This window comes from Vespa velutina, chromosome 13 (genome assembly GCF_912470025.1).
Source record: "Vespa velutina chromosome 13, iVesVel2.1, whole genome shotgun sequence".
In the NCBI taxonomy this organism is placed as follows: Eukaryota; Metazoa; Arthropoda; class Insecta; order Hymenoptera; family Vespidae; genus Vespa; species Vespa velutina.
In genome coordinates, this window is record NC_062200.1 from 2887030 (window position 1) to 2900691 (window position 13662).

The 13662-nt window shown below is 30.9% G+C and overlaps 2 protein-coding genes across 6 annotated transcripts in view; both read left to right on the forward strand.

The window, feature by feature from the left end:
• The first annotated feature begins 551 nt into the window (after positions 1-551).
• LOC124953885 (phosphatidylinositol 3,4,5-trisphosphate 3-phosphatase and dual-specificity protein phosphatase PTEN) lies at positions 552-8765 on the forward strand. 5 transcript variants are annotated; one of them, XM_047505892.1, is made up of 10 exons: positions 569-690; positions 830-1036; positions 2990-3125; positions 3212-3428; positions 3536-3665; positions 3754-4032; positions 4119-4264; positions 4345-4508; positions 4585-4866; positions 4941-8765. In XM_047505892.1, coding segments are annotated over exons 2-10 (1746 nt in total). In that variant the 5' UTR covers positions 569-690; positions 830-1034; the 3' UTR covers positions 5331-8765. The 5 variants fall into 5 exon arrangements, with proteins under 5 accessions (XP_047361847.1, XP_047361848.1, XP_047361849.1 ...); XM_047505891.1 differs by lacking the exon at positions 830-1036 and having other exon boundaries at positions 552-690; XM_047505893.1 differs by lacking the exons at positions 569-690; positions 830-1036 and adding an exon at positions 1093-1584.
• Positions 5010-13662, forward strand: part of LOC124953883 (protein bicaudal C) — a 61009-nt gene continuing 52356 nt past the window's right edge. Inside the window, exon 1 of the mRNA XM_047505887.1 lies at positions 5010-5118. The gene's annotated coding sequence lies outside the window, so the exon portion shown is untranslated. The remainder of the gene's footprint in view (positions 5119-13662) is intronic.

Consider the following 13662-nt stretch of genomic DNA (forward strand, 5'->3'; position numbering starts at 1 on the left):
CAAGAGCGAGCCAGGACAAAGCCTCTGCCCTCCCTTGTAATGCCGCGGTGTAAGCGGTCTATCGTCATCATCCATTCTCCTCCGTACGAGAAACGACTGTGGTGTATGCACGCGACATGAACGCGTCGTCGTGAATGGCGCCGGTGGTGAAAAGTTTGGCTGTGCAAGTTTTACCAATAATTATTTCGTTTAACAGTCGCCTATGGAAGCAGTATTTGAGATGGACGCTTACGAGGAGTAGCACCACTTCCGTTCGCTAATTAAGCGTGGCTTTTCGCTCCTTTTTCTTTTCCTCTGTTTTTTTTTCTTTTCTTTTGTTTCTTTCCTTTGCTTTTTTTTTTTTTCGTTTCCTTCCCCTCTTCTTCTTAGCGGTTACCACATACACGAAGCATCTCGATAATATATATACGTATCTCACGCGCGTGGATTAGTAGCGGACGATTGCAAGGCTAAAAGAACGCGGAGGAAAGCAAAAGAAGAGACAGAAAGAGAGAGAGAGAGAGAGAGAGAAAGAACGAAAAAAAATGCGCCTCGAAGTAGAGAGAAGAGCGTGGAGAACGCTCGGATTCCAGTATGAGTGTCCGTAAAAGCGGACGACGAATATCGACGAGACTCGCTCGGTTATAAAGTGGACGGACAGCCGTGCGCTGCAACACACCTGCACGGTGTGCACGCTCCGATGCGTTGTTGGTGAGTGTGTGCGTCTACTGTCTTTTTCTTTCTTTCTATCTATATCATCATTACATATATATATATGTATATATATATATATTTGTGTATATACACATATATGTATATATATATATATATATCTCCCTTCCCCGGCAAGCGCGTGTGTCGCGGTTGGCTGCTGCGTACGCGTGTCCCCTCTCATCGCGAATCCCGCTATATTCGGTGTATATATGAGCGTGTGAAGGAGAGCGTTTATGTACGTTGACACGAGTGCATTGGTGTCTCTCGCACCTTCTTAACGTCGTAGATGAACCGAGAAAACGTGTATATCCTTCTTGCGCCCTATCGTCCACGAGAGATACATGTATGTATATATATGATGTGTGTAATATACGTGTGTTATTCGCGGTAGTAAACCATCGTCACTACCATCATACCACCACCACCACCACCACTACCAGGCACTACCACATTAACGTCGCGTCGTGCATATGTGTATGTATATACTGTGCGCAGCCGTCGTGCGCGAACCACACGCATGAATCCGCGCAAGTGTTGTATATGTATGTACACGCGTGAAATGAATGTGTGTGTGTGTGTGTGTGTGCCTTCTCTTGGACGCGAGTAAGCGTCGTGTGTCGTACGTAGAGTACGACGAGCAAGTGTTCCGATTCTGACACGATGACACGACCGTGCTGGGAAAACGTGGGACGACAGTGAATACGTGCGGGCGCGAGTGCTTCTATAGACGCGTTCGATCGTGTTTTATCTTCTATACTTCGCCGTTGCTCCTACTCCTCGACGCAGGAGGACGAACTCATCGAAGACCATCAATTTCGAATTAGAGGTCTGCTGCATTTCATCGTCGCAGGACACGCCGTGATCTCGCGTAGGAGAACGGACGGAGTGTATGTGAGTGTGTGCGTGTGTGTGTGATGTGTGTGAGTGAGAGAGAGAGAGAGAAAGAAAGAAAAAAGAGTGAGAGAGTGAAAAAGAGAGGGAGAGAAAGAAAGAGTGAGAGAGAGAGAGAGAGAAGTGGATATCGATGAACATGGTTCGAACGTTTCTGGCCGGTTTTTCAATGAGCACGAAAGATCGAGGATCTTTCGATACGAGAATCGTGTCTCTCTCGCGAGAAATTCGTTAAATTCTATGGTAGCAATATGTGAAAAGGCACCGCTTCATTGAGAAGACGAAATATCCCGAACGATGTGCCAGTGAAACTGGCATGAAAAATCGTATTCGTACGTCGGAGAAGCTCTCCGGCATTGCAAATGGTGCTTAACCTAACCTTTCGTTCTTCTATGCTCGTCGTCACGGTTTTTCTCGCTGCTGAGCGCGTTCTTTCGAGATCTTGCAGGGAACTGAAATTGGAGAAAGAGAGAGTGAGAGAGAGAGAGTGTGTGTGTGTGTGAGAGAGAGAGAGAGAGAGAGAGAGAGAGAGAGTGAGAGAGTGTCTAGGACACCGAGATCGGACTCCTCTTTTGCATTCGTAATTGTACGTTAATCTTTCTTCTTTATCGAAGAACATCGATTTTTTTTTCATCTCCTCGATATATAAAGTCGATCGTGCGATTACAATTCTAGCTTCCTCTTTTTTTTTCTCCCCCCTCTCTTTTCTCACTTCGTAATTTTTCTTCCTTCATAGTTACCAGATATTCTATCGCGAAGAAACGATTTTGATCTCCAATCATTTTTTAATAAGCTTTTCCAATCGACCATTTCATATCCAATACAGAGAACAGCTTTCTTTATTTTTAAAGTTACATATGCATTGATATTTAAATTAAAGATGATTCTTGATATAATATGATATCATACTGACAGAAAGTTTCTTTTGTATCTATTTGATTTATCATATTAAAAAGTTATTGAAATTTATTGAATCTCTAATGTTTGTCGTTCAACAGCAGTGATTGTGGTGTTATTCATGTCAGTATTCGATGGGAATGACAAAAATGAGAATGTAAGGGAGATATTTTGAATGCTAGGTCTTCGTCCTTTGTTTGAGAATTACAAATTCGATAGTCTTTATGAAATCTTTGATTTTTGAATAAGTGTATGAAGAGTAGCATTTGTTAATGTTTTTGTGTTGTGCAATGTGGTTCCATAAAACAAAGCTCTAATTTTGTGTAAGCTGACATTTCAATACTTGTGTCAAGCTGGTGCTGGCGGTGGTGGTTACATAGTGACGTTACAACCTGATTGTGACAGAGAATTATCAAATGTTATGGAAGAGAGATAAAAAGTCTCCATGAAATGGATAATAAAAGGAACACATGCTCTGGGAATTGATGGGTATATGCTTTTCCTGCAGGAGACCTACTAGCAGCAGGTTGAACAGTAAGATCTCTGAGCACATTTCGGCGTCGGTAACTCCCCTCCATGTTTGTCTGGAGGAACAAAGAGGACCAGAACTGGGCTTATGTGACGCCTCAGCTCACAAGCCACAGGTACAGTTTTATATTATCTATTTATAACATTTAAGATAATAGTATAAATTATAAATGATTTTAATTAGATTTATTCCTTTGAACAGGTCAAAAAGGTTTTTGAAAATTACAAAGCACAAGAAGAGGCTGCAGAGGAAAAATTGGAGATTGGATTAGTTGTAATTGATATTGGAGAGGTGGAGCAAAACCAGTCGAGTATGGCCAATACTATTAGTAATATGAAAATGACTAACCCCATAAAGGGGCTTGTCAGTAAACGTCGTAAACGTTTCAAAGAAGATGGCTTCGATCTTGATCTCACATGTAACCTTTTGAATTTATTATTTAAATCATCCATTTATAAATATTCATCGTTGTACAAGTATAAAATGCATTATTACATATTCCTTAACTTTATTGTAAATAAATAGATATACGAGATAATTTAATAGCTATGGGATTTCCTGCTGAAAAGTTGGAAGGAGTATACAGAAATCATATTGATGATGTTGTCAAACTGCTAGAATCTAAACATAAGGATCATTATAAAATTTATAACTTGTAAATAGCTCTTTTTTATTTTATTTTATTTAACTCTACATTATTTTTGTATCTATAATAATTTTTAAAAAATTTTCTCTCTTCCTAGATGTTCCGAGAGATCCTACGATTTTAACAAGTTTAAGCAAAGAGTTGCTACGTATGCATTCGATGATCACAATCCACCAAGGTTGGAACAAATTAAGCCATTTTGCGAAGATGTACACACGTGGCTTTCTTTGCATAAAGAAAATGTAGCAGTAGTTCATTGTAAAGCAGGTAAAGGACGAACTGGTGTTATGGTATGTTGCTACCTTCTTCACAGCAAACAGTTCCCCACTGCCACAGAAGCTCTTAACTATTATGGTACCAAAAGAACACACGATAGGTAAGTTCTATTCGGATCGTTTTGCCGCATGCTAATACTATTATTTCTATATAATAATAGTATGTAATATAACATTTTGTAATTAGGAAAGGAGTAACAATACCTTCCCAAAGGAGGTACGTGGGTTATTATGCTACTCTCGTTCAAGAGGGTCTAAATTACCAGCCAATTACATTAATTCTACGGAAAATTCAATTGGATCCAGTTCCCATTTTTAACGGGGGCCAAGGCTGTAAGAAGAATAATAATTTACATTACTCGTTTAAATGTTAATATAAAATAATATATTCTAATTTATAATCTATATTTTAGATCTGCATTTTGTAATATCTGAATCAAATAAGAAGGTATTTAGTTCAGAAGTTCATGAGGTACGAAAAGGAATGCATTCTATTTGTATTCCATTACAACATAATGTGGCTCTAACAGGTGATATTCGAGTGGACTTCTATAACAGGCCAAAAATGAAAAGAAAGGTATATGATTACAATGTCTATAAAAATATTTCTATTCACGTGTTAATCGACTTGAAAATTATTCTATTGTTCTTAGGAAAAGCTGTTCCACTTTTGGTTTAATACATTTTTTGTACGTGATCATGTTTTATCTGAATACGATAACGGGGAATTACCGGTTGAACGATCGACGAGGGCATTGAGTTGCGATGGTACAGCCATGGAATTACCGATGGTCATGTCACATGTAAAACCCCGAACAGGATCTCTAGCTAGCCTTGGACCCATGCCACCTACTCTTGTTTTGAGTATAGACAAGTGGGGCTTAGACGACGCACATAAAGACAAACATCACAAAATCTACAGTGCAGATTTTAAAGTAAGTTCTATCGTCGATTATCCGGCGATGCCCTACCTAAATTTATATCTCGTAATAATATTTACTAATTTCAGGTTAGTTTATTTATGCACCGAGTTGGTGGAAGTAATTCGCCGGCTGTGCCAGCGACAACGAATAGGTTGGGAGAGGGTCTACAAATAGGAATGGGTGGTCAGGAAACGCCCAGCGAATCCAGTGAAGCGGATAGCAGTGAATGCGATACAACGGGAGATGAAGATGGTTGGGAATCTGGTGAGTCTTCTGCATCTCTGGTGGTGAATCACCACAATCTTACACACAGCAGTAGCCATACACATGTTAATACCCACCAAAGAACTAGTCTCAGAGAAACAGCTAAAGGTTTACTCTCACGTGGAGATAAAAGTAGGAATAGCCCTAGGCAAAGCACTGCTAGTGTAAAACGTTCTTCAACATTTATTCGTTCATCCACGTTAGATACATAGTCGATTCGTTGATCTTGGAAACTCTTAGAAACTGAGTTCTTTCAACTAGCATTATACTTTGCAGATTTACGTAACTTCAGTTTTTAAGTTTCAAAAGATTTGTAGTGTGTGTGTGTGTGTGTTTATATACATTGTACATACATACATATACACACATATATGTATGTATATATGTATGTATGTATAATGTATGTATGTATAATAGTATACACACATGCAACACATACTCTATTTTATACACACACACATACACGCACACTATTGCTTGATAAGAGAGTACAATCTAAAGACATTTATTATTTGACTTTTCCGCACTATTTCAGCATGAAATGTGGTAAAGCATCTACCAAAAATGCATAAGGATCCTTTTTTATTTTGATCATGGTTGGAAATACTTGCAATCCCGTTTTTTATGACGTATGCTTTTTTTTCTCAGTTAGAATAAATATTGTCAAAATATATCAATCTTTCATTGAAAAATTTTTTATTGATCTTGCAAGTAGTAATGAGAAATCTCTTGGTTGATTGTAATGGGAGAATACAAACAAAATTTTACTTTAGATAATCTTCTTTATTTTTTGTTACAATAATGAAATTGTGTCAATACGTATTTATGAAAGTGAACACAACAATATTTACAGACATAATCTCTCCGCCCCCTCCCCTCTTTTTTTTTTGGATTTATCTTAATCTATTTTTTCATGCAAAGAGTATGGTACATATTAAAAGTATATAAATCTTACCACAGCACAAAGTTAGAAGTTTTTGTTGCACTATTATATTATTTGCATGTCTTACAGCAACTCCTTGCCTTCTTTGGGTATTGGGGATTATTAACAACTATTGATAAGTCATTAAGAATCTATTTTTAATTGATCCTCTTATTGATTATTCTATCTGTTTCTACAGTATTAAGTGTTTAATTCAATTTATTTTGAACAACTTTATAAAATTACTTGTGGAATTATCAAATAGGATTATTGTAAATAGTAAATTTTCAACGTGGTAGTTCTTGCTTCTAAACAAGTTTGTAACTTCCATGTGACATTCATATACGATATAGTACATTTAAATCATCAAATATGTTTGTTGAATTTCTAACTATACAACCATATAGTAGAATTACAAACATTATTGATTTTATTAGTTTATAACATAAGATGTCTATATCTGCTCAGGCATAAGAACACTTGTCAAATTTAGATTTCTATTTCTATTAAAAGTAGAGAGTGTATCTTGATAATATATATATATATATATATATATATATATATATATATATATATATATATATATATATTATATATATATATACATATATATATATATATATTTTATATATATATAAAATAAAAAAAAAACCGTTATAGTGATGATTAGTACTTTGGAAATACCAAAGTCAATTTGTGTATAGACTGCTATAAATATTTATAATAAGAGTTTGTAAAATAATATTGACAATGATATATGTATCAAGAGATTTCTTCTGTCTTATTTTTCTTTCTTTTTCTTTTTTTCTATTTTTATCTTTTAAAAAAATTTTTCTAAACTATTCATTAGGCTGTGCAATGTATAAACTTTTTCCCCTCGATATTTCCTATACAACCAAACATTAATTTAGCATCAAAATACATTTTATTTAATAATAATAATAATAATAAAAAAAATCTGTATTTCATAGAATACACTACATCTTGATAATTGAATTAAAGATTTACTAAAGCAGTAAAGCGTTACATCTGGAAATATTTAAAAGATACCTGATAAAAATATGCTAATTTAAAAATAATAAGTATCTTCATTGCACATTTTATTATTTAGTTATAGAGATATAATTATTGTTATCAAAAGATAATCTCTGTCACAAATATTGAACAGCACGTATCGGTAAGATACGTGAGTATTTATAAATACTATAAAATATACAGTTTTAAAGAGCGGTCTTAAAATTGATATTTTATATATGTTCAAATATGTGATTATTAATATGAAAACTGTGTGCCTGTCTGCAAAGTGAGAACAGGGAAAATTTAATTCTTATTTTGAATTGTATAAATTTAAATTATATTATTAAATTAGTAATTTTCAGTTAGGCTGGTGCTTACTTATTTTAAGCAAAAGTTGAAAAATCAGTTTATAAGGGACCTACAGAATTCAGATTTAAAGAAAAAAAATCAGAATTTAGTTTATCAACGAGGAATACTGCACATGAGTTAAAATCGTCTTTCTACCGTTTATATATATATATATTTCTCTTTTTAATATATACAAAGATCACATACAATTTTAGCTTAGTTTACTGTTGAAAAGCGATTAATGATGTTTAAGTACTACAAATTGATGATAAGCAAAATGAAGTCTGGCTTTAGGGTCATTATTGGTTAGAAATAATTGGAATTTGATTCTAGAAGCATGTTTCTAAAATGTTGTTTGCATGAATTTATTGTAATATTGATTTTTCAGTTTTGATATATGTGTAAATTTTTTTTTTTTTTTTTTTTAATAAACGTCCTCTATTTAAAAGCTATTATTTGCAGGAAATTATTTTTCATTATATATACTAATTTATATTACACATAATCTATCTACATAAAAATGACATATTATGTTTCTATATGTCATAAAATTAATAATAATGTGTGTATGTATGTATGTGTATATATATATATGTGTGTGTGTATGTATATATATATCATACTTTCAAAGTTATATTACATAAAAAATTTATGAAGTTATATGAGATATATATAGAAATTAATAAAACTTTTGTATAAATCAAATGAATAGTACAAAGGTGTATTACATTAATACGTTTTTATCCTTTAAAAAAAGGGAAAAAAAAAGAAAAAAAAAAGAAAAAAAAAAGAATGAAAAATATGACAAGCAACATAATTCAATATAGTGTAAGAGTCTATAAAAAAATAAATCTAATTTTTAGAAGGGTATCCCTGAAGCCAGCATCGTTCGGTTTTCGTTTACCCAAACACAACAATCTTGTAAATATGTAATGTTAATTACTGTAGATGTATTAGTAACAAATGATTTTTGACAATAATATATATATATACCATTTGCAAGATATTGGGCCTATATGTTCACATACATAAGTATTTTGTCTTTTTTTTTTAAATATTCCTTATTAGTCATTAGTACTTTAAATTTAACACTGCTTTTTACATTGTATAAATGTACAGTCGAAGATACAATTTTATACTTCTGAAAGTAAAATGCACGATTATCGTCAATCTGCAAAACAAAAAATTTATATTTTTCCTTAATGCTTTTTTATACAGTTTTAAAAATTGCCTGTAACATTGAAATATCAGAGCCCTATGACATTTATAATTTTGTTCTAATCCTTGTATTATATTGCATGTTAGTAATTTATAATAAAAAAAAAGAAATAAAAAAAAAAAAAAAAAAAAAAAAAAAAAACAGAAAAAAAGAAAAGAAAAAAGAAAAAAATTTGAAGAGATTGTTGTATAATGTCTGAAACGTATAAAATTTGTGAGACACATTTATTAACGATTATATAATAATTATATTTGTGATATATATTACTTATGATTATGATTATGATTATTATTATTATAATTATTATTATTATAATTACTATTATCTCTATACCGTTGTTATATTATAATTATTATTACCACCATTATTATTACAAATGCTACTGCTGTTATTATTATTCTCAATATCACCATCAGAGACATACCTGCTATTATTATCACAATTAAACTGTTAATGGTTTTTAAATACAATGTTGTGTTACAAGCGTACTTTTGTATTTCATATTTTACAAATAAGAACACGCACGCACATACATATACATGAGAATGTGTCTACAATGTATTCATATCTCCTACTTTTTTACAGAATGTATAATACATTGTTCTCTCATCGTTCGAATTATTTAAGTAATAATGATTAGTTATGAACATATAAATATTTAATTTCTATTTTTTAGCTGTCTACGCTATTACAATATTTTTTACTATTATAATTCCAGTATTTACATCTGTTATATAATATTTGAGATTTCTCCCTGTTTGTGACTGCTTTTCTGAAGGTACAAAGTGAAATTATATATATATATATATACACATACATATATACATGCATACATACATATATACATCCATATATATATATATATATATATATATATATATATATATATATTTATTTATATATAATTTCTTTATTTCTTTAATATATCTTTAGCGTATTTCTTTAATTATAACTTTTAGTGTATGCGGTGTAATGGATTATGCATTGATGAGTAGCGGTAAAGTTTCAGAGTTATTTTCTTACATGTAATATTGTATTGCCATAATTAGAAAGTCATTGTACGAGACACGAGTGTGTATTATGATAAATGTCTTTTCATTATTTGTGAACTGCTTTTATTCTCACCGAAATTTCGATAATAGGTAGCGAAATATTTTCTCAGATCGGTGCATCTGCTTTCCTTGCACTCTATTCCTTGCATGCTGCGTGTAAGTACATTACTGCAAGTTTTATTATCCTTTTCTGTGTAACATTTACATACTTATATATACATATATATTTACACAAATATATGTATATATATATATATATATATATATATATATATATATATATATATATATATATAATATGTATATATATATATTAAATTTGTATGTAAACGCAGTATTATATGATAAGGGTAGAAGTGGCAGAAATGCAAGTGATCATAATTATCTATTTTCTTCTTTTTATAAATGAAATTCTTTCGTGTTATTTACTGCATGTTTGTCATTGTGAATGTACATAAAAGAAAAGTGCCACACATATTTCTTTAACCTGAGATCATAAAAAAGAAAATAATTTAATCGTTCACCTGACCGAATTATAAAAATTTCTTTGAAATCATTAACAAATTCCATTTAATATCCCAAATATATGTCAATAATATAGATATATCATGAATATTATTAATGTTAAATCATTATTGAGTTAAAGAGATATTTGTAACTTGAGAGAAAATAGCACTATATCCTTTTCAATATTAATTGTTAATAATAATACTATTTAATATTGATGATAATAATAATAATAATAATGATAATGATAACAATAATAATAATAATAATGGTAACAATAATAATAATAATAATAATGATAACAATAATAATAATGATTATAATAATAATAATGATGATGATGATAATAATAATAATAATAATGATGATAACAATAATAATAATAATGATAATAATAATAATAATAATAATAATAATAATAATAATAATAATAATAATAATAATAATAATACGATGTCAGAATAACCGTAGATAGTGACTGACTGATTATATCTATATGTCTGTTCGCCCATAGTGGACATGGATCAACGCGTTGGCCGGTATCGTCTACTATCTGATGGAGGGATGATAGATCTTTTGTGAGCACATCGCACATCACCCTTATTCATCTTTCAACTGCCGTGTCAATGTTATCTTTAGTTATCAGACAAACATCATTAAATGTACAAAGTAAATGAGCTAATAGGTCTCTGCCATATTCATGTTTTACGTTTAAGGTTTTAAAAATGTGAACTTTGTTCGGAAATTATTTTTTCTTCTCTTTTTTTTTTTTAATTATTTTATTTGTTTATTTATTTATTTTTTTTTCTTTTTATTTATTTAATAACGAGCCCGTTACTTCGTAACGAGAAATTAGATCATTTAGATTTTGACAATAGGAATAAATTTTCTCGTAAATAACGAATTAATTTAAGTGCCCACCATAAATGTTGTTAAGTGACGCAGGAGTAACCCAAGAGAATATTTCTAGCAGTTAGTGTTAAATCAAAATTAATCATATTTGTATTTCCTATGTACAAAGCAGGAACGTTATATCGTTCACGGGATTGTGTTCGTTATGAAAGAAAAAGAAATGAGAAGCAAAATGAGGATAATATTTTCATTTCTGGGCACCCATTAACAATTCATTTGTTTAAAATAATAATGACAAAGAAATGGAAATATTAACAAAATAGGGATATATATTGTGTGTGTATACAGAATTGAAAGTTTAACGAATGCATATATTGAAAGATCGCTAGACGAACATACTTATTATTTATTTTATTTTATTTTATTTTATTTTATTTTATTTTATTTCTTTTCTTTTCTTTTCTTTTCTTCATTTTTTTTTCTTTTTTCTTTTTTACTGGGCAGAGCAATCTCTTATAAAATTGTATTATAACTTTGAAAATAATCGTGGATCGAATTATGCGTATTTTTGTTCTCTTTTATTTATCGCATATCAATATTGTAAATCGACGATTTTCTTACGATGTTAGCGTATGAAAGACTTTTCGAATTTGTCGAAATGACAAGAAAGAGAGACATCGATCGCAATTGCTGAAGAAGAAAAAAGAAACGGAACAAAAAAAGAAAAAACAACAAAAAAAAAAAAGAAATAAAAAAAAAAAAAAGAAAAATAACACGTGAAGCTGCTGCACTGTAGTGAGAAAGCACGTATTATAGTAAACTAAATGGACTGATTGTGTGAAGAAAATAATGGTGTATAGAACAAGACTATTTTCTTAAATAAGGGATAAATATCGTAAGTCAATAATGCGCGTCAAGAAATGAAAGGGATGTACCGATAAAATATTTCGACTCGAAAACAATTTTTACAAATGATCCTATTGATCTCTCCCCACCGCCCATACCCCCTGTCCCTATTACCCCTGCTCCGCCCATCAGCTCTCGAAAAAATTTTTCATCCCTAATTCGATATAAAATTTATTTCTCTTTGCGAACTTTTTAATACGGCTGAATTAAAAAGTTTGATATCGATTATTCTTCTCATTTTTATTTATTTATTTCTTTTTTTTTTTCCTTCTCATTTCTTTTTTTTCTTTTTTTCTTTTTTTTTTTCTTCGTTAATTGCAAACGTTCAATTTTGTGATCGGCTGAAATATACGTATATTTTTGTACTAAGTCACAAATATCGAAAAGCCGATGCGATTTAACTCATCGTCATTTCGTACGTACAATATATTTATACGTTTCGTCGAATCAATGAAACAATTTATATGAAATATATATTTTCTCTCACATCGTCATCTAATTTAATTGAGAATAAAAATTTCGATGAGACTTACCCGTTTTAATATTTTAAAAATATTTCGGCATGCGGAGTGTTTGAAGGATATGCATGAAAGAAAGAAAGAAAGAAAGAAAGAAAGAAAAAACCAAAATAGGAACACATAGGATCTTCATTTCCGAAGAATATGAAGATTCTAAACAGCTTATTAGAGTGTAAATAATATAGAAAATAAATTATATATATATAGAGCTTATATACATTTATCCTCGATATTCATGAACTTGTTCATTCACACCACTGTATCGCAATCTTCGTTTTGCATTTATCATGTTTTCTGTTACGATCTTAAAATATTTGTTGTTATTTTTCTTCTTTCTATTCTTTTACCTTACTTTTAATTTCTTTTCTTTACCTTTACCTATATCTTTATCTTTTCTTCTTAATCTGTTATTTCGTAAATATCTTCCTTTTCGTCTTCAACGAAGTCGGAAATTCATTTACTGTGAGCCTTTTAATACGACAGCATATTAAGATTGTAAGGTATTTACATCGTGCCTCATTTAAATCTATCTAGTTTATATACATACATATATATATAGTATATATGTAAAAAATAAGAGAGGAAAGGGAGGACTGCTAAGAAACGATCTTCAATACAATTGTACTGTTCGCAGGCGAACACGTTCGATGGGGTACATAGTTGTTGATTTTTCGATTAATAAAACGTACAAATGAAGAATAAAAAAAGAAAAGCAGACAAAAAGAAAGAGAGAGAGAGAGAGAGCGAAAAAATAAAATAGAAGAAGAAGAAGAAAAAAAAATGGAATTTTCATCCTCGTGGAAAGAAAATCTTCGAATGAACGAAACGTACTGTATAATTGCGATGTATAGTGTTTGGTTGTTAATTCATGAACTATATTAACGTGAGAATGAGAGAGAAAGAGAGAGAGAGAGAGAGAGGGAGAGAGAAAGAGAGAACGAAAAAAAATAATTTATTGAATGTGCAGAACAAGAGTCTCGACGCCGTCCTACGTGATTCACTGACACACGTATATACATAAACACATAAGTACACATATACATATACTTGTAATTTATTTGATCACACTTTTAGCACGTAGTCCATTTGAAACTACGACGTTTCTTGCCTTCGACAAGTTCTTTGTGTTTCTTTTTCTGTTTTTTCTTTTTCTTTTTTTTTTTTTTTTTTTTTTTTTTTGTAACATTCTTCCCCGATTGATGA

What these genes read in the sequence shown, in the direction of transcription:
- LOC124953885 (XM_047505890.1), top strand. Translation starts at nt 2,952, where the DNA reads ATGCTCTGGGAATTGATGGGTATATGCTTTTCCTGCAGGAGACCTACT. An exon ending in CTTCGATCTTGATCTCACAT is followed by an intron (nt 3,429 to 3,535) that starts GTAACCTTTTGA and finishes GTAAATAAATAG; the next exon opens with ATATACGAGATAATTTAATA. An exon ending in GGCCAAAAATGAAAAGAAAG is followed by an intron (nt 4,509 to 4,584) that starts GTATATGATTAC and finishes TATTGTTCTTAG; the next exon opens with GAAAAGCTGTTCCACTTTTG.